Below are 25102 nucleotides of genomic sequence, written 5' to 3'. Positions count from 1 at the left end.
CCTGGGTCTAGACTTTCTCTGCTGACGTAAAGCACAGCGACGTTGTCTTTTCCCGCCATGTGGGCGGCTGAGATCTCTTGTAGGTTTGATTCCGCTATGCCATTAGGGGGTCTATTTCCAGGGACACCTGTTGGCTTCTGGTTCCTCCCTGGTGGTTGATGTAGGCCACTGTTGTGGCGTTGTCCGACATGATGCTGACCGATTCGCCCCGGAGTCTGTGACTGAACCATAGGCAGGCTAGCCTGACTGCCCGTGCTTCCAGTCGGTTGATGTTCCATCCCGATTCTTCCTCGTCCCATTGCCCCTGGGCGGTCAGTTCCTGGCATGGATGTGAGCCTACGAGGGTGGCTCACAGATGTGAGCCACCCTCGTAGGCTCACATCCGTGATGAGCAGGATCCAGGTCAGCAGGGATAGCCTTACTCGTTTGCTCAGATGGTTTTCTTGTAGCCACCATTGTAGCTGGGTTCGAACTTCCACCGGGAGCTGGAGGCGAACGGAGTAATTTTGGGACATCGGATTCCATCGTTACAGTAGGGAACGCTGTAGAGGTCGCATGTGAGCTCTTGCCCATGGGACCACTTCCAGTGTGGATGTCATGAGACAGAGGACTCTGAGAAAGTCCCACACCTTGGGGCGAAGACTGCTTAACAGATTTCGCAATTGGTTCATCAGTTTTGTTCTCCTTATAGGAGTCAGAATGACCTTGTCTTGTGTCGAACCGGACTCCCAGGTATTCCAGAGATTGGGAGGGCTGCAGACAGCTCTAGTTTGTGTTGATCACCCACCCTAGGTTCTCCAGTAGAGTTTTGACTCTGGTGGTCGCCTGATGACTTTTCTCTGGGGATTTTGCCCTGATCAGACAATCGTCCAGATATGGGTGTACGAGGATTCCTTCTTTCCTCAGTGTCGCCGCCACTACAACCATGATTTTGGTGAATGTTCGGGGTGCTGTGGCTAGCCCAAAGGGTAGTGCCCGGAACTGGTAGTGGTGGTCCCGGATCACGAAGCATAAAAAACGCTGATGCTCGTGATGGACCGGGATGTGCAGGTAGGCTTCTGACAGATCCAGGGATGTGAGAAATTCTCCCAGCTGTATCGCCCTTATGACCAAGTGTAGGGTTTCCATGCGGAAGCGAGGTACCCTCAGGTGGCGGTTGATGAACTTGAGGTCCAGGATGGGCCGGAACGTACCCTCTTTCTTGGGAACGATAAAATAGATGGAATAGTGCCCCGTATTTTCTTGTTGCGTGGGCACCGGCGTTATGGCCTTTAAGTTGAGCAATTTGGTCAGTGTAGATTCCACTGCCGTCCTCTTGAAAGGGTAGTGGCAGGGAGATTTAACAAACTTGTCCGGAGGGATGTTGTGGAAGTCCAGATAATATCCCTCTCGAATGATGGTTAGGACCCAACTTGTCCGAAGTTATCTCGGTCGGTTGATCTTCATTGTGGGGTGCGGCTGGGGCCTGGACCAGCGCCGGCTCCCCTTTTGTTGTGTTTGTTCCGAAACGACTGGCCCCTGCCTGCGGGGCGAGATGCTTGATATGTACTTCTGTATGGTTTGAAGCGCTGTGATCCTCTGCCCTTAGATGTTCGGGGGGGGGGGGGGCGCTGGCTTCTCTTATGCTTGTCCTCCGGTAGCCGCGGTACTGGGGATTTGCGTTTGTCGGCTAACTTCTCCAGATTGCTTCCGAACAGGAGGTTTCCCTTAAAGGGCATTCTCGTGAGTCTCGCCTTGGATGTCTCGTTGGCTGACCAGCTTCTGAGCCAGAGTTGTCTTCTGGCTGCCACAACGGACAGAACGCCTCTGGCTTCGGTGCGCAACGGGTTGGAGGTCACATCCGTGAGGAATGATACTGCTGGTTCTAGTGCTTCGACGGGTATGGTGGCGTCCCTGGTCTTTGAGAAGCAGGTGCGTATCACCAAGGCACAGCAGGCCGCGATCTTTAGTGACATAGCTGAAACGTCGAATGACTGTTTAAGGATGGATTCGAGATGTCTGTCCTGGGCATCCTTGAGTACCGCTCCTCCCTCGACTGGGATGGTAGTGCGCTTTGAGACCGTGCAGACCATGGCATCCACTTTGGGGAATGCCAGGAGGTCTTTGGCAGCTGGGTCCAGGGGGTATAGGGCTGCCAGGGTAGGTCCCCCCCCTTGAACGTGGCCTCTGAAGCCTCCCATTCCAGGTCAGTCAGCTGTTGAACGGCCTGCAGCAAAGGGAAATGGCGGGAGGTCTGATGGAGTCCCTCGAAGAGGGGGTTTGTCTTTGGTTCCCCTGTGGCACTTGTGCCTGGGATAGCAAGCTCTTTCAGGCTGTGAGCCACGAGGTCTGATAGTTCGTCTTTAGCAAAGAAACACCTCATGGTCCGGTAAGGTTCTGATCCTGGAGGGATTTTCCCTTCCTCCAGAGAGTCTTGATCCTCGTCCGAGGTATTTGTGTCCCAAAGTTGGGGCTTTGAGGCGGGAGGGACACTTCTCTGGGTTTAGAGAGTCCCGGGATGTTTGGGTCCTCTGGGGCAGGCTGTGTAATCGGGGGCGCCGGTTGCATGTGGACAAAGTATGTAGGCCTTTGAAGAATTCTACCCAGGAGAAAGATGCTGGGTCTAAATTGAGAGGCGCCGCGTCCCTGGGGAGTCCTGTTTGAGGGAGGCTTCTGCCGGGGGTAGCCAGATCCGGTTACTGTCGATGGAGCTGGATCCCAGTGCCTTCTGGAGAGGACCTTGGCCTGGTTCACGCAGAGCCTCATCGCACTGTAGACACAGGGCCATGGCCTCTTCGTGCTGCGCAACTCTGATGTGGCATGCTGGGCAGAGGCCCTGAGCCTTGAGCTTCTTGTCCAGTGGTGCCATGGTTGTGCATGTAGGATTGCCGAAAACTCCGGTTTGTGCGTTCAAGTGTACGCCGGGAGACTTAGTTATGCACTCCGGGTGCGCCGAAGTTGTGCGTGTAGGTTGGATGCACGCTCCGCTGGGTGCACTGGGTTTACTTATGCGCCCAGCACAGAGAAGTGTGTGGCTGTGCGCGTCGATGTACGCACGTGATTGTGTGTGCACGGCTCGCCTCTGTGTGCACAGATCGAATCGGCAGACAGGGCGGCGATCAAGTGAAAATGGCGATGGCAACCACACAACCAATATGGCTACCACCTCGGAGGGTTTCCACACGGGAGGACCCTTGTGTCGGACCGGAGTCTAGCCCAAATAGAGCTGATCAACCCAGTAGCACTGTAGCCGGCTGGCGATCTGTGCGGCTATTTGAGCCTCGGAGACCTTTAGGATGTTTTCTACCTTACCTTGTCTTGGCGTTTCCCAGTCTTGTCCCAGATGGTCTCCGGCTGCGGGGGGGGGGAGAGGGAAAAGTACCTTCACCGCCGTGCTCGAAGTTGCACCTGCTGCCTCTCAGCCGCACCCATTGCCGGGGGCTAAGTCCACGCCGGGAGCCGGCTGCTGGACCGAGGCCTACCTCTGAGGGATCGCGGAAATCACCTCAGGAATCTCAACTGGGGGAGGGACCCGTAGGTATCACTGCAGGAGAGTTGGGCTCATCTGTAGAGGTAAGTTTTCTTCTTTGTTTTGGATTTCTTTGGTTAGAATACTCTAACGCTGTGCAAGCGTGTATAGAGACTGAACTGCTATGGAGACGGAAAATACCGAAGAGCAGAGCTTCCTGCAGGGGTATATGTATTAGGGCTGACATCAGATTGAAATCTGATCAGTCTCCAACTGTTATCAGGAGCACACTATACCCACTGGTCCTGAGTCCATCTGCTACACGCTAGGAAATGCACATTCATAAAGATGACATATTTAAATTGCTAAATATAAACAAAAAGAGCACTGGGTTGGTCCTGTATATCAAAACTAATAGGCATACTAATAGGCATACGTATTAATAGGTATATCCTTTTGGATTGTTTGGTATTGATAGAGCCACAACAAATCATTTATAGGTGGTGCCTTTTGCCTATTAGTTATATTTAAATTGCTAACATCTCAAAATAATTTTTTTTATACCTTTGTGGTCTGACCTTTGTATTTTTCTAATCAGTTGGTCCTGGTTTCTTTTTCCTATTTTTTCCCTTGTCACTCATTCCTAATTCCTTTTCAGTGTCTTTCTTCTACTACTGTCTTCTTCCCTTCCACACACACACACGCTTTCTCTCACAGACTCCCTCACACACTCAAGCTCTCACTCTGATATGCTCTCCTCCCCTTCCCCCCAACAAGCTCACATTCTCTGCAGACACACATACAAGCTCTCACTTTCTCACCCCTCCCTAGGCTTACATTCTTATGAACACACAGACACACATCCAGGCACCCATTCTCACCCACACACACACACATTTAAGCTTCCATTCTCTCCCACAAACAAACCCAGGCTCCCATTTTCACCCCCCCCCCCCCCATACACACCCAGGCTCCCATTTTCACCCCCATATACATGCACATATTCTTAGCCACATATTCAAGCTCCCATTCTCACCCCTCCCTCCCACACACACCCAGGCTCCCATTTTCACCCCCCCCCACACACACACCCAGGCTCCCATTCTCACCCACACATACACACATTCAAGCTCCCATTCTCACCCATGCATACACACATTCAAGCTCCCATTCTCATTCCCACACACCCATTATCATCCACACATACACACAAGCCCACGCACAGCTTCCAGTTCTGCTTCCTCCCCTTAGCAGGAAGATCAGTTGGCCTCTCCTGCTGCCACCAGCCTCCTGCTATCTTCGGGCCACATGGCCCACCGATCTTCCTACTTGGGGCAGAGGGGGAGGAAGCAGAAGCAGAAGCTGTGCACGGCGCTTCCGCTCCCCCCTCCCAAACAGGAAGATCAGTGGGCTCAACAGCTGCAGGACCGCTTCCCCATGTGTGCCGTGCACATGCACAGAATGGAGCACCGGGCCTGGGTCCTCCTCTTTGCCGTCGCGGGGATGGGATCCTGCGGTGTTACAGTTCTGGTCCAGATGGGTGGGCCTGGGGCCAAATTGGTGGGCAGCTGCCCACCCAGGCCCACCTGTGGCTACGCCACTGTAGTATAGTAAGGCACTGTGCAGGTTTTCCTAATTGTGGCTCGTGAGGACCAGAGTAGGCCACCTCTGACTTACAGAAAACAGACTCTTCTAGTGCTCTATAGCTCCACCCAATAAATAATGCATTTGGCCATTTTCACACATAGTATAACATTCTTAAATCTCCCACACAACCTCCACCACAGAAAATGCCATAAAAATAGCTCCTGGTCACAACTTATACAAGAGTTGGGCTATGCTACTCCCCCAGCTATGTGTATACAATCACAAAGTGAACCTCAGATGGCTATACAAGGGGTTAGGGTTAGTTCGGTCTATCAACTTACAGCTTTGTTTGGTTTCACATTTCCATTTGTTTCTTGTTTTGAGCTTCTCATTTTCATTCCCTCTGCAAAGAAAAACAGAAGCATACCGGAAGAGTCCAATTTTTGCATGTAAGAAACATGAGACTATTAACATGGCAAAAACTTCTGGATACTGCACTTTCTGCCCATTCTGGAGGTAGCATTCGTCTTAGACCTTTAACGCCACACGAGGCACTAACAAACCATAAATGACTGGCCTGCAGTAGATTGCTTTTACAAGCTAAAATTTGATGTAGGACTTTTACAGATCTTAACACATTCTCATGAAGGGTCATCACAGGGCACCTTAAAGCTACCATTTGCATTCTTTAAAAGAAAGCTGTAGCACATTAGCACAGTAGATTAGGGCATGTCTGTTGGCCCGCCATGCTTTTTCATGGTGTAACTGGATCCTGCTCATGCAAGAAATTTTCTTTTTTTTAATTAATATGGGGCTGTGGAATCAAGGTCAGCAGGGGTTCCTAGGCACCACCACCAGCAGGACTGCTGACTGTGCCGAAAGCATGAGCTGCTGGCAGGGAGGCCAGGCCCTGCCAGTGGAAGAATGATTGCTGGACTGGTGTTGGCATGAGCCAAAGATGGGGAGACCAGGCTCTGCCAGCATAAGATACTGGGAGAATGTGAAAGGTGGGGAGGGGAGTGAAAGAGGGGGTAAGGTGAACTGAAAGGAGATGTGGGGAAGGGGTCAGAGGGGAAAGAATAGGCTTCAAGGAGGAGAATAAGAGTGAAGGGAACGGAAAGACTGCGTGAGAAAAGAGATGGAGGAAAGCAGTGAGAAAGGACAGGGAAGAGGAGAGACAGCAAGAATGGGAGAATATGAACAGGACAGAGTGCCACAAAAACACTATCCTGCCATGCACGCACCCCCAATACTCCCCCCAGGTGCAGATGTAGATCCTGAGGAAAGGGGGGGGGGGACAGGGAAGGCAGGTGGTAATGGTTTCCAAGGATGTGGCAGGGTTGCCAACTTCCAAGAAATATTTTCGCTGACACTAATCTGCCATACCTCTGTGGGAACCCTGCCTTCACCTTCCTACAGCATTTCAAATTAAGGAAAGGGCCAAACCTCAAAAGAGACCTCGTCCACAAAATTCCGAGGGAATTCTCCTCTCAAGTCCCATCAAGGAATTAAAATGTTGCATATAGCCCTGCACTTAAAAAGTATGGGGACTCCTGCAGTAGATAATGGCATCCGATTTGTCCAGTTCTTCCTACAGCATTTCAGGAATGCACATGGCAAGTAGTCATAAAAATATAGCATAAAATTTTACTAAAGCTATTTTTTTTTTTTAATGGGGGTAAACATGAGAGAAGCATTACAAGTTACAAGATGAGTTCCAATAAGCCTCTCAATTGTCTAGAACCTCTTTCATAAGAGTTAGGGAGAAATAACAGCAATGACTTGCACTTTGATGAAGAAGGTTCAAGCCATTGTATTTGAAATTCTTTAGGCAGTGCCTCAATTTCTTTCAAACAACTGGAAGCAAACTTTTCTGATGAGTGTCACACACTGCCTCACAGCCCATCAATCTGATTGCTGCATATTATTAGGTACCTTCATTTTCAGTTTTTATTTTATTCTGCCAAATCAACAAAGTTTACAAGAAAGACAAAAACAGTGGAAAAAAATGGCTCTCCATTTTTCTGGGCAAATAATTTTATTTTTGTTGCAATAAACATTGATAAATTAACAGGTAAAATAAAATAAAAATTGAAAATGAAGGTCCCAAACATATTGTCTACAATATCACATAGGATCCCACACAGTGCAGGAACCACTTTGCTCCTGCACCTTTAAGTTTGTTTGTGATGCTGCTCTTCTATAAAAGGCTGCTGCCATGGTTCAGCCTGTTTTAAAGAATTTCCAACGTAATGACTTTGTAGGATTATTTTCAATTGATACTGCATTAGTATCACTGCATGCATGCACAGTATGAGAAGCAGAGCCATCTTTAGGAGTCTTCTGACTTGCTTCCAACTATGGCCTTCTAATGTAAGCCGGTAGCACAAGGAAAAATGACTAATCCACAGCAGTATAGTTAAGCAAACAGGATTCTGTATGCATATCCTACCAAAACTCTCAGTTAGCATGGGCTCTTTCTGTTCATCATCCTCCTCTTCCTCAGTTAATGGTGAGAAAGCAAACCTGGTAGGAGGAAAAACCAGATATGACAGATTAAGAAAATTAGAAGAAAGCAACATATTATTAGCTGTTAAAATACTGATTAACTCAATTGTTGATGGTCCTTGTGCTCTGAGTAGTATATATTTGAAAATGCTACATTATGCCTTGTCTGCAATAAAGGAAAATTGGTTTTTACCTCCTAATTTTTGTTCCTGGAATACCATAGATCAGTCCAGACAAGTGGGTTTTGCATCCCTACCAGCAGAGGGAGGCAGAGAACAAACCTTTGAAGCACTGCTACATAACTGAGTGTGTCACCTGCAGTCCCTCCATATGACCTGCACCCAAACCACCATACAGCCAAAAACTATCAAAATTTTCCTACACCCAGGGCTAACAGACAAACCCCGGGTTGTAGTCCCCTGAACTGGAGCCCTTGTATCCAACAAGGAATCGAAAACCCTCCAGAACAGGGTCAACATATACACACATCAAAATCTGTAGAAAATACCACCAGAACATCTGGACTGATCTGTGGTATTCCAGGAATGAAAATTAGCAGGTAAGAACTAATTTTCCTTTCCTGTTCATACCCCAGATCAGTTCAGACAAGTGGGATGTACCCAAGCTCCCCTACACTGGGTGGGATCCCAAAAAACCTGCTCGCAGCACATTCTCGCCAAAGGTGGCATCTTCTGAGGTGTGGACATTCAACTAGTAATGCCTGGTGAAAGTGTGAAGTGAAGACCATGTCGCAGCCCTACAGATCTCCTGAGGTGACACCAATGGACACTCCGCCCAGGAGGCTGCTTGCGTCCTCACAGAATGCGCTCGCAACTCCTCCAGAACCTTTCGACCTCTACAAATATAGGCCGAAAATATAGTCTCCTTCAACCAATGAGCAATCGTGGCCTTAGATGCTTTAGTTCCCTTTTTTGCCCCACTGAATAAGACAAAAAGATGATCTGACCAACAAAAACTGTTAGTGATCTTAAGATATCACAACAGAATCTGATGAATATCCAATAAGTGAAGGTCCCTTGCATGTGATGTCCCTGAAGACAAATTCGGATTTACAGGCAGCTCCACTGTCACATTTAATGAGGAAACTCCCTTTGGTAAGAAAGAAGGCAACGTACGCAAAAACATACCATTGCCCGAAATCCACAAGAAAGGATCTCCACAGGACAAAGCCTGGAGCTCTGAAATCTGCCTGGCCAAACAGATGGCTTACAGAAAAACCACCTTCAAGGTAAGATCCTGCAAAGGTTCAAACGGAGGGCACACAAAACTCGCAGAACCAAGTTAAGATTCCACTGCGAACATAACCTATGCACCAGTGAACACAAGTATTTGGCCCCCTTTAGAAAATGAATGACATCCAGATGAGAGGCCAAAGACATTCCCTGAAGCATGCCCCTAAAACATCCCAAGTCAGCAACCTGAACCTGAAGCAAGATGTGAGGAATGCCCACCCGTAAGGGATCCAGACCCTCCTCTCAAGCACCAGGATTCAAACACTCTCCATACCCTAAGATAAGCTAGGGAAGTAGAAGGCCTTCTAGCCCAAAGTAAGGTCGAAATCACCGGCTCTGAGTACCCTTTTCAAACATAAATCGCCACCTCTCAAAAGCCAAGCCATGAGACAAAAGCGATCCACCCAATCCGAGAAGATGGACCCTTGCTGAAGCAACCCCTGTAGATGAGCCAACCTAATGGGACTGTCTATCGTGAGACGCACGAGACCTGCAAACCACAGACAATGCTGCCACTCCAACGCTACCAGAACAACCATCCCTGGGTGACGTTCTATGCGGCACAATACATGACTTCAAGAAGCCACGGAGGAAACACATACAGCAGGATCCCCATTGGCCAAGGAAGAACCAGAGTATTGGTCCTCTTGGACCCAACCTCCCATCTTGTGACTGAAGAACTGCGGCACCTTGGCATTGCTTCTCGATGCCATCAGCTCCAGCTGGGGATTGCCCCACCTGGCGCAAATGAGGTCTAATGACTCCGGGGACAACTCCCATTCCTCGGGGTCCAACTGTTGCTTTCTCAGAAAATCTGCTTGCACATTGTCCACTCCAGCAACATGCAACACAGTTATTCCTTCCAGATACTGCTCTGCCCATACAAAGAGCTCCTGAGTTTCCAACGCCACTGCGTGACTTTTCGTCCTTTGATGATTGATATATGCCACAGTTATCGCATTGTCCGAGAAAACTCACACCATTCTTCCTCGAATCTGTGACAGAAAACACAACACTTACAAACCGCCCATGTTTCCAAATGATTGATAGACCAGGAAGCCTCCACTGGTGATAAGAGACCTTGAGGAGTCTGCCCGTGACAGACCGTTCCCCAGCCCTTGAGGCTGGAATCCGTGATCACTACCATCCAATCTGGAGTCTCCAGATCCACTCCTCTTTCCAGGTTGTGGCAAGATAGTAATCACAAGAGACTGGATAAGAACATGCCATACTGGGTCAGACCAAGGGTCCATCAAGCCCAGCATCCTGTTTCCAAGAGTGGCCAATCCAGGCTGCTCTGCCCCTGGCATTGGTAAAGGCATAGCAACTCCTCAGACAATGGATTCCAATGGGACAAAAGAGCCCTCTAGAGGGGACCATTTGCGCAAAGGCCCATGGCACAAAGTTTAGCGTGGAAGCCATAGAACCAGAACCTGAGAATAGGCCCAGCCCCGCATGTCGTAACAAACGAGTCACTTGACCCTGCAACTTCTCCACTCTCTCCGAAGTGAGAAACATGCTCCCAGATACCCCAATGGCTGGGATGGCACTAAATGATTCTTGACAAAAGGTAGATTGGAGTACCAGCCCATGTTCAAGGAAAACTCTGTAATAAAGATGGGAGCATGGAAGAGGTTGGTGTCCTCAAGCAAGTATTCCAAGGAGTATTCAAAAGTGATTTCAAGCACTTTATTGATAAAGAACTCCAAAATTTCAACACATTGAGTACAGTTGTTAGGTCCCCCGACATAGACACCTTGTTTCACCAACAAAGGCTGCGTCGAGAGGGACTACTACAGGCAAAAGCTCAAATCGGGGGACTTAAAACTGTACTCAATGTATTGAAATTTTGGAGTTCTTTATCAATAAAGTGCTTGAAATCACTTTTGAATACTCCTTGGAATACTTGCTTAAGAACACCAAACTCTTCCATGCTCCCGTCGTTACTACTAAATGACTCATGGCCAAGTTTATCGCCAAGTCCAGAGACCGCAACAGTACTATGACCTGTCAAATCAACTGACAGCATTCTATCTCAGACATCGCCTGTATGAGCTAGTTGTCCAGAGAAGGGTGAACCAAAATGCCTTCCCATCTCAGAGCCGCCGCCACCACCACCACCACCACCACGACCACCATCACCTTTGTGAACGAGCGCAGCACTGTCACAAGCCCAAGCAGGAGACCCCAAAACTGGAAATGCTGCCATAGCACCATGAACCACAGAAATTTGATATTTCACTCATATGGGGATATGCAGATAGGCCTCCGTCAGATCCAGCAACGCCAGAAACTCTCCCCTGTGAACCACTGCTCTCACCATCCGCATCATCTCCATACAAAAACATGGAAATCACAGCACCAAAATGACGTTTTGGAGATCTAGAATGGGCCGAAAGGTACCCTCCTTTTTGGGAACTACGAAGTAAATTGAATACTTCCTCTGGTGGTACTGGCACAATCTTGTCTAGCCTTTATAACCGTTGCAATGTAACCCAAACTGCTTCTCACTTGCTTCGGGATGCATAGTGGGACACCATGAAGGCCTCTTGGATTGTACAAGAAAATTCAAACACGCAGCCGTCTCTTATCACCTCCAGGACCCACTGATCAGATGTGATCTTGGTCCACTCCTCGCAAAAATGGGTCAATCTTATCTCTACTGCTTCCACAGATGAATGAACTAACCTGGCATCATTGTGAAGACTTTCCACCTCCAGTCCCTTGACTGGAAGCATTGCTGGGAGGGGGGGGGTGTCTATGGGAGCCTTGAAAGGACTGCTGCTTCCTTGAGCCTTGTTTTTGACCCACAGCTGAAAAACTGTCGCTGGTCCGAAACCTCCGCATATCCCGAAAGGGGAACAGAGGGGAAAGGAATTCTTGGAACTCTTATCCTTCAGCAACCTATTCCCCTTAGACCCCCCCCCTCCCCAAACTGCTTCATCGGCTGTTCCAGATCTTCCCCGAACAACCGCTTCCCCTTAAAAAGGACAATTCAGCTGCGACTTGGACCACACATCCACGGACCAGTTACACAACCACAGAAGCCTTCGCACTGCCACCGCAGAAACCATGCTCCTGGCAGACATCAACCAAATCACGCAGAGCATCCATCACACAGGCCACCCTGGCTTCCAAACGTGCTGCCTGCTGGGCATTGCCCGCCAGATGAGCCTCCTTCTCCTGAGCCTTTTGCAGCCAACGCAACCAGGCCCTCTGCATCAAGCTACTGCAGATTGCAGCTCGGAGACTTAAGGCAGACACCTCAAACAACCATTTCAGCTGGATCTCCAATTTTCTGTCCTATGCATCCTTCAGCGCAGCTGACCCTGCTCCTGGGATGGTTGTTTTCTTTGGTCACTGCGGAGACCGAAGCATCCACCTTGGGAAGCATTAAAAGCTTCAAGGTCTCCTCCATCAGGGATACAACTTTGCCATTGTCCTGCCCACTTTAAAGCCTGTTTCGGGAGCATCCCACTTCCGGACCACCAACTTCTTGGTTTGGCGGTCCCCGACGTCCTTCCAGAATCGGGTCCACCCCTTCATAATCTGACTCCTCCCGGGTGACCTTAATACCAAACTCTTTCAGGACCGGCGGAATAAGAGGCTGCAACTCCTCTTTCCAAAATAACAGACAACCCTTGGTTCGTCCCCTTCCGTGGCCTGGATCTCCTCAGAGTCCAGCAAGTTCTTGACAGCATCTGGATCACCACCTGCTGGATCCATGGGATCGTTTCCCGTATCATCCCTAGCATCCGGATCCCTCTCCTCTTACACGTCTCCCGAAACCTCCGAACTCCTGAGGTCCCCCTCGCATTCTGCCAAAGAACGTGCAAGATCCAGGCAACAGGAAGGACTGACTCCACCTGATGGAGCCCCCTTAACCCTCTTAGAAGGAGACTGCGACTTGTGGGCAAGGGATTGCTTCCCACCTCTCCCTTTTTGGCCAAAAATGCCTTGTGAAGGAGCAGAACAAACTGTGAGGAAACCCTCCGTATCCGCGGCTTCTTCCATTGTAGCCTCCTCAGGCTCCCCCACACTACCATGCTCCCCCTGACGTGATCTTGGGGGAGGGGCACTCTCTGGCCTCCAGGACGCTCTTTGCTTCTTGCTGTGCGCAGCAGATATGGATGCTGCCCCCTCAACTCCACCAGGAGCCTGTGCAAAGGGCCTAGCTGATCTAGTGACTCTGTGTAGTAGCAGCCTCAGCAGAGGATCCCTCCCTTCCCAAACTGCAGGCAGATCACAGCACGGTCACAGTTGGTCGCATCGCAACCCGCAGGCCCAACAGGTTCCCGTGCGCTCAGCGGTTGGCACCATACTCACGCGCACATAGCATGATCGCCCAGACTGCTGCGCTCCAACACGAGTCACTCACCCCGAGCTGCCCCTGAACCCTGGGTGCTAATAAGGTCGCAGCGATTCCTCTCCCCACAGCGCTAAAACAACAAAACAGCATATAACACAGAACATAATACTTTCCTGTTCCTGTGCTTGGCCGGCAGAGTGGAGGAGAAGACCTCTGAGGGAAAGAGGGAGCCAGATCCCCCTGGCTTTCAGTTCCTCCAGATGCTGCGGGCTGAGACAGGCTGTAGATTACTACCCCCCTTCACCTGGCTCCACCTGAGGGTTGGCGCATGAAGATGCCTAACACCCCAGGGAGCACTCCAACAAAATTTTCTGTCTCTCAAACTATGTTATTATTATTTTTTTTTTAATCTCTCAGACTGCAGGTTTGCACCTCTTCCATCTGCTGGAGACAGGGAAATACTGAGGTACTGCTGGTGGCACTCTCAGTTATGAAGCAGTGCTTCAAAGTTTTTGTTCTCTGCCTCCATCTGCTGGAAGGAATGCAAAACCCACTTGTCTGGACTGATCTGGGATATGAACAGGAACTGTCTTTTACAGCTAGATAAAGTGTAACACTATCTTTAAAGCAGTATGCAGTCTGCTATGTTGAAATACTCAGCCAAGTATGTATAACTAGCTTGTTACTAATCATAGATTAGATTAAAAATGTTTATTTTTTTCATTTATTTTCTATTCTGAAGGTTTTCTCCAGGCCCTGTCTTATCTCCACTATACCTTCCTTATCAGCTCTATCAGGAGCTGCTCTTGGAGCAGAGGCACCTAGGGTACCAAAAGGGTAGAAATAACTTCTGGCTCTTGACAAAAGAGTGCAAAATATACTTTTCAGAAAAACTTTATATGGACTAGCTGAGAGAACCAGTGGTAAAGCTGAGAATGCTCAGGCTTGCTCTTCAAGTCAGCAGAACCCATTTGTTTCTGAAGGGGTAGGACAACCTAGGTTAGGTACAAATACCAGTACAGATCAAACAAGACTTCCTTGGCTTAATAAAGTGATACTGGGCCAGGCTAAAATGCTGACCTTGCACTGATTTATGAGAACCTGTTATCCTGCCATAGCTTGAAATCAGAAAAAAAACAGATACTGCACCTCTGATTGTTGGCAGACGGCCTCCAGAGAATCATAATCACAAACAGGATCATGGAGAATAGTAATCGCCAGATGGCATCATCCACCCATAGCTCCTGCCAGTCCTGCCAAAGAGAGCAAAGGTAACATAGGGAGAGAAAGCTGCTGCCACACAGCGCAACTAGACATGCACAGAAAGCTTGCCTTTCATTTAAAGGTGCAAACATTTTTAGATTGTAATAATCCTCACTCCCCCACATCAACACCAAGGGCCCGATATTGAAAGCACATTTAACGCTGGATAGATGGGTAAGTAGGTCTTATTCGGCTATGTAGCAATCCGCTGAAAATCTTTTAGTCAGCCAATTTGTGGGTGGGCAGAGGGCTGATCTAATTTATCCGGTTAAGTTAATCGGATAAGTTAGACCAGCCATACAGCTAATCTAATTTAGCTGGATTCAACTTATCCGGCTAAGTAGCACCTTAGTCATATCTGGCTAAGTTACTTACCCAGCCAGCACTAAATATCAGGCCCCAAGGCTGCAACACAATCAGGCTGATACAGTACGGTGTGCTCGATTGAGTGTACCGTTTAACTCGTTTGGACACGCATTTTCGATGCGCTGTTATTACCCCATTATACTATAAGGGCAGGCGTTAAGTTTGAAGCAACTGGGAAAAGTGTACAGAAAAGCAGAAAAACTGCTTTTCTGTACACCCTCCAACTTAATATCATAGCAATATTAAGTTGGAGGAACCTAAAATTTAAATTTAAAAAAAAAATAAATAATGGATGCTCAATTTTACCAGCATCCATTTTCCTAACCTGTGGCTGTCAGCGGGTTCCAAAACAGACGCCAGTAAAATACAACGTCAGTTGTTGGTCCCACTGACAGCCAGCTCTACCGCTAATAAGGCGCTAGGGACACGCTATTGTCCCTAGCACCTCCTTATTAGTGCGACACCTAATTTGAATAGAGAATTGCGCACCCAGGAGAGGTGTCTGGGCACGCATCGGGAGAGCAGGCGCTCAACACGGAGCACCAGCTCTCCCGCACTTTTTATGGAATCGGCCTGAATGAGAGAACGATATTTTAAAAATAAACTATTGACTCAAAAAAACCCCTCTCCTTTAAAAAAAAATAAAAATCTGGATTTGCAATTCATGAGGCTTCAACTGGTCCATCTATTGCTGCTGTTCCTTTGCATCCATTTCCCTGCAGTACTGTATAAATCATAGGTCAGCAAACCAGCTAAGACACAGGCAGTTTATTCTAAACTCAAAATATGCACACTTTACTTCAAACAGAATCCTACTGCTACAATCAATGTCACTTCAGACAAGGCCTAGGTTAAGAAATCAAGGGTCCACCCTTGACACCCAGGCAGCAAGGATTTCAATGGCTGAATGGGGTGATGTGAAGGTGCCTTTCACTGACTGCTCTTTACGAAACAAGCTGCTAACTCACCGACTGACAGTCAACCAGCCGGAATTTCACGGTGGTCCAGATTATGAACACAATTGAAGCTACAAAGGAAAATGGACTGTGAGCAACTGTAATGTACTCAGATTCATTCAGAAGCACTAACAGTTTAATCAAAAGTAAAAGGAGAACGGAAAACACTTTGTCAACATTTTAAAGAGGTATTTCATGCTGTGCCCAATATTTTAATTTTTTCTTCAAAATTAAATCTGAATCCCTATCATAAAGTTTAATCATTTTTAGCTGTTTATTATCCAAATAAAATACAAGGTTGTCACATCTCATTTAGGAAAACTTACGAACTAACTATTTCCACAGGAATAAATAACTTGCAAGGTTTAATATTTTCCAGGAGTAGCCAGTGCGGGATGACTACACTCCTACTGGTCTCTTTAGCAAATAAGTAAAGGGGAAGAGGGCAAAATACCTCAAAATACCCTAAAGCAAAGGTCTGAGGCACGAGTTTGAGGTTCTCTTTTGTCACTTACTCTGCATTTTATTTCTTGATTAAACTGGCTTATCTCCTTGTGCCTATGTTTACCTACCACCACTACCTCACCCTCTCCCTTCTGGAAGCCCTCCCAGCCACTATGTAATGGTGACATCTAGTGGTTGTGTTTAGGATCCATGATTGCATGACCTCCAGCTGATGCCTGTCATGGTGATTGACTGGGCTCGGTAAGTTAGGAGGGGATATAAAATAGGGAAGTTCCTAGGCATTTGTGAAAGAAAATTTCTTACCTGCTAATTTTCATTCCTGTAGTACCATGGATCAGTCCAGACTGCTGGATTATGCCTCCCTTCCAGCAGATGGAGTCAGAGAAAAAGCTGAAAGGCACCCCCTGGTAACCCGGTGTGCCACCTGCGATCCTTCAGTATAATCAATATCAAAGCAGAATGAAGACAATTTAACAGTTCTTTAGATCAAAAGAACATACATCAACAAGAACCTGTGAAAACTATATACAGGAGTAGACATTCTTCCTTTGTTATGTGTGTCTTTTTTTTTTTTTTTGCAATCTGTAAATTCACTGTAGAAGAAGATAGATAAGGAAATCGAGCGGACTTACCAGAACAATTCACATGGGCGGGCATCTGGACTGATCCGTGGTACTACAGGAACGAAAATTAGCAGGTAAGAACCAATTTTCCTTTACCTGTACATATCCGGATCAGTCCAGACTGCTGGGATGTACCCAAGCCACCTTAACTGGGGTGGGACCCGGAAAATCCCACTCGAAGCACTGCTACCAAAACAATCGACGTCCGGAGCTTGGACATCCAAGCAGTAATGTCTAGCAAAGGTGTGTAAAGATTTCCAAGTAGCTGCTCGGCAAATCTCCTGCGGTGAAACACATTGGCTCGCCACCCAAAATGCCGCCTGAGATCTGATTGAATGAGCTTTAAGACCATCCGGCATTTGCCGCCCGTGACATATATAAGCCGAAGCTATAGATTCTTTTAACCATAGGGTAATAGTAGCCTTGGATGCTTTATGTCCTTTCTTAGGACCGCTCTATAAGACAAAAAGATGGTCTGATAATCGGAAAGCATTAGTCACTTCCAAATTCCGAAGAAGTACCCGGTGGACATCCAATTTTCTCAAATCCTGAGCCTGAGGAGAATTCAGATCCAAATCCGAAAAAGCCGGTAACTCGACAGACTGATTCATGTGAAAAGCCAATACCACCTTCAACAGAAAGGAAGGCACTGTCCGAAGCGAAACTCCCGAGTCTGAGATCCGCAAGAATGGCTCCCTGCAGGATAACGCTTTAATCTCAGAAATTCATCCAGCTGAACAGATAGCCACGAGAAACACAGTTTTGAGTGTTAAATCCTTCCACGTAGCCCGCTTGAGAAGCTCAAAAGGCAGACCGCACAGTGCCCGGAGAACTAGATTCAAACTCCACGAAGGGCATACTGGATGCACCGGTGGATGTAAATGCTTGGCCCCTTTCAGAAAGTGCGCCACATCAGGATGTCCTGCAAGGGATACACCGTCAACTTTACCTCGTAAACAGCCCAACGCTGCTACCTGAACCCGAAGCGAACTGTACGCCAATCCTTTCTTCAATCCTTCCTGCGAGAATGTGCACAATAGTGGCCCTACGCGGGGACACCTTCAACCCGCTGCACCAGGAATCAAAAACCTTCCAGACCCTAACTTAGGTAAGCGAAGTGGAGGTCTTTCGTGCGCGTAGCAGGATGGAAATAACCGCATCCGGATACCCTTTCTTCCTCAGCTGCCTCCTCTCATAAGCCAAGCTGCTAGACAAAAGCGATCCATCTGATCGAAAAATACTGGATCCTGTTGAAAAAGATTCGGAAGGTGACAGACGCAAAGGCCCGTCTACCACCAAGTTGATCAGGTCTGCGAACCATGACCTCTGTGGCCACTCTGAAGCTACGAGAATTACTGACCCCTGGTGGGACTCTATTAGTCTCAAGACTTTGCCCACCAATGGCCAAGGGGGAAAAACAGAGAAGCACGTCGCAGGGCCACGGAAGAACCAGGGCATCTACGCCTTCCGCCCCATGTTCCCTCCTGCGACTGAAGAAGCAAGCCGCCTTCGCATTCAGCTGAGTTGCCATCAAGTCCAGATGGGGTACTCCCCACCAACGAGTTAAGAGACTCATCGCTTCCTCAGACAGCTCCCGCTCTCCGGGGTCTAGGCGTTGACAACTGAGAAAATCTGCCTGGACATTGTCCACTCCAGTTATGTGAGATGCCGCCAATCGAATGAGACTGTGCTCCGCCCAGACCATCAGCTTGTCTCCTTCAGCGGCCACCGGCCGACTTTTTGTTCCCCCTTGACGGTTGATGTACGCCACAGTGGTGGCATTGTCGGAGAGAATCCTTACTGACTGATGGCAGATGAGGGGGAAGAAGCTGCCCAGTGCTAGATTACCGAAGTGATTAGTAACATTGTTACCAGAACCTCGGTATATAAAAAATGTTAAATAAAATAAATAAATAAATAAATAGATGAACTGCCCTCGTCTCCAGACGATTTATGGACCACTTGGACTCCTGAGTCATCCACTGACAAACTGCTCCCCAACCGGAGAGACTAGCATCCGTTGTCACAATCATCCACTGGGGATTCTCCAGGTCCATCCCCTGCTGCAGGTGCCTGGGAACCAACCACCATTCGAGACTGGTCCTTGCTGGGTCCATGAGGGGTAAGGTTAAGTGGAACTCCTCGGACTTGGTGTCCCAGCGGGAAAGCAAACGCCTTCTGCAAAGGTCTCATATGAGCAAACGCCCATGGAACCAACTCCAGAGTAGACGCCATAGATCCAAGAACTTGCAAATAGTCCCAGACCTTGGGTAAAGGGAGGGCCAACAGACGGCGAACCTGAGTCATCAGCTTGTCCATCCTCTCCCGTGGAAGGAAAACTTTGCCCACCATCGTGTCGAAACGGGCTCCCAGGAATTCCAATACCTGGGATGGGACCAGCTGGCTCTTGGAAAAATTGACAACCGAAAACAGACTGAACCGCCGCCTTGGCAAGGTCCTCCGACTTCGCCCAAATGAGCCAGTCGTCCAAATAGGGATGAACTAAGATCCCCTCCTGCCTGAGGGCCGCTGCCACCACTTCCATGATCTTGTAAAAACACGGGGAGCTGTCGCCAACCCGAAAGGGAGTGCTTGAAACTGGTAATGGTTGCCCAAGATCATGAACCTTAGAAACCTTCAATGATGCTCTTGTATACCTATGTGGAGATAAGTCTCCGTCAGATCTAAGAAGGCTAAAGATTTGCCTTTGTGGGCAGCCGCAATGACGGATCTCAAGGTCTCCATGCGAAAGCAAGGAACCCGAAGCACCCTGGTAACCTTCTTTAAGTCCAGAATCGGTCGGAAGGAGCCCTCCTTCTTGGGGACCACGAAGTAGATGGAGTATCTGCTGGTCTGGCATTTGCCCGGTAGAACCGGTACGATCGCTCCCAGAGCCTTCAAACAAGCCAGGGTCTGGAGTACCACCTGTTTTGTCCGAGACCCGCAAGGACACCAAGAAAAGATCCTGTAGTGGGCGAGCAAAATCTAAAGCGTAACCGTGTTCTATAATGTTTAAAACCCACTGATCCATTGTGATCTTGACCCATTCCTCGCGAAACAGCAAAAGGCGACCTCCAATCTCCTCAGAAGATTGGGCTGGTGCACCTTCATTGGGTAGATTTGTTGGCAGAGAATCCCTGAGCGACTCAGTCACGAGGAGGCCATCTATCGCGAAAGGAATGTGCCCAAGCCTGGGACCTCGATGACGACCGACGAGAAGGAAAGGACGGGGCTCTACTCGACCGAAACAGATGTTGCCCCCGAAAACGACCCCCTAAAAGAACTGTAGGGGTGAGAGGACCTGGGCTTGTCCTCAGGGAGTTTGTAAACCTTATTATTCCCTAAGTCTTTAATGAGATGTTCCAGATCATCCCTGAATAACAGTTTTCCTTTAAATGGAAAAGACCCTAGCTGAGACTTGGAAGAGACGTCAGCTGACCAATTGCAGAGCCAAAGAAGCCTCCTTGCTGACACCGCCGAGGACATCATGCGTGAGGAGGTAAATAGGAGATCACACAGGGCATCTGCCATGTAAGCTACAGCCGCTTCCATTCACTCTGCCTGTTCCGCCTCAGCCAGGGGAAGCTCCTGAGCCATAAGCAACTGCTGTACCCATCTAAGTGTAGCTCTCTGCATGAGACTATTGCAAATGGCTGCCTTGACGCCAAGCACCAACATTCCAAAAATCCGCTTGAGGAGGACCTCCAGCTTCCTATCCTGGAGATCCTTAAGGGCAGTCGCTCCTGTTACAGGAAATCGTTGTGCGCTTGGTGATTGCAGAGACGGCCGCATCGACTTTAGGAATCTTAAGAATTTCCAAGGACTCGTCCAGGAGCGGATAAAGCTTTTCCATGGCCCTACTAACCCGCAGACTGGCCTCAGGGGCATCCCATTCCCAGGACATGAGCTGAAAGACTTGGGTGAAAGGGAAAAGTTCTAGGAGGAGCGCGAAGACCCGACAAAACAGGATCCCCCGGGGAAAGGCTCCACCACTGGCTGTGGCGTGGGAATATCGAGTTCCACGAGCACATGAGGGATCAGAGAATCTAGCTCCTCCCTGTGAAATAATCGGAGGACCCGCAGGTCATCCCCCTCCACTGGAGCGGAATTGTCAATGTCATCGCCTGTGTTTGCGAGAGAGGGTCTTGGGGCATGGGATTAGAGGGGGGGAGGGCGGTGTAACCACTGCATCCGGAGCGGGTCGGGGCACCTGGGCCCTAGGAGTCTCCTGGTCTTCAACAGGCCTGGGAATCTTTGCCAGAGGAGCATCCTGCAGATTCAAATGAGCCCCCCCCCCCCCCCCCCAGAGGCAAGGAAGGAGGAGATGGAGGATCAATTCCCGGCCCGAGAGGCCTTCCAGGACTTAAATTAAGGGGCAGTGGGAAATCCCCTCCCCCAGAGCCCTGCACATCATCGGAGCCCGAGCTACCCAAAATGGCTGCCGTCCCGCACTTATTGGGGACATGGCCGGCCGTTTTTTCTGAAGCAGCTGATGTTTACCTAATCCTTGCGGACGCAGGAGAGATAATAGTTTGCCTGCTACAGGCAATTTAGAAGGGCCTTCACCCCCGGGGATGCAGCGTGAGCATAGGCCTTCGCGGGAGAGCTGCGCTGCCGGCTCTCCACAGGCTGAGAACAGTGATCCCCTCGACATGGTAAGTAGAACTGCAGGGGGAAAACAGCTGGGTAATAGAAATCACTCCGTCTGGAGACCCGGGAAAATAAGCAGGCTCACTCGGCTCAAATTTGCAATTTTTTTTTTTTTTCAATGAGCCGATCAACCAGGGGAATGAAACGTCCCTGGGATCAAATATTGAATATCAGCTCTCAGCAGAGGAATGAAGCGTCTCTGGAGCTATGTAGGGGGGAGGGACCGGCCCACCAGTAAATTCCCCCTACTCACCAGGCTTGTAAAATATCCTCCAGGTATTGAGGCTGTAAGACCAGAGGCCCTGCCGTGCCTGCTGACACTGAGACCGTCCCCCTTTAGGGAGAATCTGTACTCCTTGTACGTCCCTTTTTTTTTTTTTTTACTAAGCTACTTACTAAAAGTTGATCTAGTCAGAGGCACCCAAGGGTGAAAAACCTCTTCAAACTTATTTAAGAATCAAAGATTTTGTAAAGGATCAGGACCGCAGGTTATGCCATCCTTCCATCTGCTGGAGTCAGAGAAATACTGAAGGATCGCAGGTGGCACACCAGGTTACCAGGGGGTGCCTTTCAGCTTTTTCTCTGACTCCATCTACTGGAAGGAAGGCATAACCCAGCAGTCTGGACTGATCCGGGTACGTCAGGGAATGAAGGTTTGTGGCACTAGATCCAAAGCCCCGGTTCCAACTGCGCCCAAAGAGGAGGAAACTACTGGGCAACCCCCTCCCCCCAACAGTGCTGCTTTATACTTACACAAATGTAAGCGGTAAAAACAAATATAGATATTGATATGTATATTGCAAAATATTTACAGTATTTGGTTTTATACAAACTATATCACAATGTGTTGTACATTTTTGTTTTATTACATCAGAAACATGCACACATCTAGTTGGAATGGCAGGGAAGTCCATTCTCTTCTGGTCTGTTTTGAGGGTGGGAGGTTGCCCAGCAGTTTCCTCCTCTTTGGGCGCAGTTGGAAGCAGGGCTTGGGATCTAGTGCCACAAACCTTCATTCACAAATGCCTAGGGACTTTCCCCTATTTCATATCCCCTCCTAACTTACCTAGCCCAGTCATCCCCGTGAAGGCATCATAAGCAATTAAAAAAACCCAATGTTCTTCCAAAATAAGCAGAAACAACAGTACTGCTTTTTCAGTACACTTTCAGTATCTAAAAGTGGCACCCTGATAAGACAGATCCAAGATCTTTCACTTCTGCCTCATTGCTAGTGGGCAGGATTACATTTCCATTAAAATGTATACCTCCCCCCCCCCCCCCAATTCAATAGATTCAGTGTAAGTTAGGAAAAGGGGAAGAAGGAATTCACTGTATTTAGCATTGTGAAAATCTCAAAACTGTACCCTGCTGACTGGCCATCTAGCATCTTTATGCCATTAACAGCAGGCAAAAAGGACAAAGATGTTCCTGAATATTTTCCGAAGTTTAGACCCTGCCATTCCAGACAGCTGGAACTCACCTCCTACTGCTAAGATGAGTGTATTGGTGAAGTGGCGGTAGAGCGACAGCTTCACAACGTTCCTCCGCAGCCTCAGCAGCTTCATGGTTTGAGTCAGGCTGATAAAGATGTGCAGCAGCAGGTCAAGGAAAGAAACTAGCTCACAGGGGACTAAAAAACAGCAACAGGCTGTCCTTACACGGTTACACATCCTACCCATTATCTACAGACACTAGCATGTGCACGACACCATGGATCTGGACCCATCACCGCCTTTCACCACTTTTTCATTTGTCTGTCCCAAGCCTTAAAAGCAAACAAAGGTTTTGAGCACAGATTTGCAAAGATAGGCTGTATGATGAAAACCAGAACCATAAGTGGAATAGCAGTGCACATCCCATTTGTTCAGGCACACAAGAGCAGGGGTTCAATTCTGACACTGAAAATGTGGGACGACTCTGGTTTTCAGATTTTTTTTTTTTTTTTTGGAGGGGAGGATAGGGTGAAGGAGCATAGGTAGAAACTGCAAGGTTATATACCTTAATCAAAGCATTGTTCATTTTTCTTCTGGATTGAATTTCTTAACAAGCTTAAAATGCTTAAACTACTGAATTCAATCGTACACTTGTAATCTGAACTCCCAGGATCAGAAATGGCAATGTCACATGGGTTGAAAGAGGATGGTTTCACCGGGATATGAATCAAATTAATTTTGTCAACTAAAATATTAATCATAACCCAACTGTGCAGTTTTACATTACACTGAAAGTGTCATACAACTTATTGCACATTAGCAGGAAGGGCTAGATGTGCACGAGTCCACACAGGTGAGCTACATTCAGGGCTTGCAAGTCTCATCTGCTCATCAAGCAGTGTGTGTTCTCTACACAGTCCCATGTGGCAGACACAGGGCTGGAAAAAACATCCAACCTACATGGCTTCTCATTTCAGGATTATCTAAATGAAAGATCACTCACCCAGGTTTTACTCAATCAATTTAACCCAACACTTCACCTGGCAAATATATCTTTTTCCTTTATCAAATGTTATTGCAGTATTCTACAACTTTTTCAAATTGTTTATAACTATTCAAATTATTATGAGAAAGGGTGGTTTCATACTTTACTATTGGGTACTCTCCATGTTGCTTCTTAGCATTTAGCTTCTTTAATCATTAACTCTTCCTCCTACCTCCATTTATTAACCAAATGGGGTTTTTTTTTAATTTTTTGAATATGGCAATAAAATTTGTTAAGTACTCTTAACTATTTTTTTCTTTTTTCAATGCGCACTCGCCTCCTAATTATTATCACCGTCAGTGAAACATGCTCGCTTTGTTTTTTTATTTTTTTACTTGGCTTTTGCGTTGTTTCCTCCTGAAAATGTTCTGGAAAAGCAAGTTTATTTACTGTAAACGGTGTTTCCGTAGATAGCAGGATGAATTAGCCATGCTTTCTGGGAGCGTCGATGCAACCGGAGTAGGTGGAGTTTCTCTCTAGTAGTGACAGAGTTTTTAACTCTGTGCTTCTGCGTGGTCGTCTTCCCGTGCAATTCTATTTTTTCTCCTCAGTCTCTTTGTAACCAAGCAGAAGCATAGCAAAACAAAAGAGTAGTAGTAGTAGTAGGTGTAGTAGTAGTAGTAGTAGTAGTAGGTGTAGGTGTAGCAGTAGCAGCAGCAGCAGCAGCAGCCTTCTGTCTAGGGAGGTGGGAGGGATTGCATGGTTAATTCATCCTGCTATCTACGGAAACACTGTTTATGGTAAGCAAACTGGCTTTTTCCCATTGATAGCAGGCTGAATTAGTCATGCTTTCTGGTAGTCCCAAGCTCCCGGGTTGTGTCTGCACATGTGTGCTAATTTACGTTCAGGACGACAACCCATAAGTAGAGTAGACAGTCCTAAGGGTCAGGCAAACTGGACAAGCCTGCTGTGCCCAGTGTAGCATCGGAAGAAGCTTGCTTGTGAAGGTATGTAGAGAAGACCAAATTGCTGCTTTGCAGATGTCTTGTGGCAGAACTTTCTTTAGATGGGCAATTAATTGAAGTAGTGGTAGCCCGTATTTGGTTGGCCTTAGGTTTGCTATTAAGCATGATAAAGCGTTTGTTGTAACAGAATTCTATGCACTGGCTTAACCAGCTTGCAATGGTTCTTTTTTTTTTTTTTTTTTTTAAACAGGTTGCCCCGGATTGTTTGGATTGAAGGAAAGAAATAATTGA

The 25102-nt window shown here is 47.8% G+C and overlaps 1 protein-coding gene across 2 annotated transcripts in view; it reads right to left on the bottom strand.

The window, feature by feature from the left end:
• Positions 1–25102, bottom strand: part of TMEM87A (transmembrane protein 87A) — a 130797-nt gene that overhangs the window by 12243 nt on the left and 93452 nt on the right. For both annotated transcript variants that reach the window (XM_029598632.1, XM_029598633.1), the window contains exons 11-15: positions 22909–23017; positions 15703–15761; positions 14255–14358; positions 7488–7561; positions 5377–5438 (exon numbers count right to left, since the gene is read on the bottom strand). In XM_029598632.1, coding sequence (XP_029454492.1) covers positions 5377–5438; positions 7488–7561; positions 14255–14358; positions 15703–15761; positions 22909–23017 — 408 coding nt within the window. The remainder of the gene's footprint in view (positions 1–5376; positions 5439–7487; positions 7562–14254; positions 14359–15702; positions 15762–22908; positions 23018–25102) is intronic.

The sequence above is a fragment of the Rhinatrema bivittatum genome, chromosome 4 (genome assembly GCF_901001135.1).
Source record: "Rhinatrema bivittatum chromosome 4, aRhiBiv1.1, whole genome shotgun sequence".
In the NCBI taxonomy this organism is placed as follows: Eukaryota; Metazoa; Chordata; class Amphibia; order Gymnophiona; family Rhinatrematidae; genus Rhinatrema; species Rhinatrema bivittatum.
Note: the sequence above shows the minus strand (reverse complement) of the source record. Positions and strands in the feature narration are given on the sequence as shown.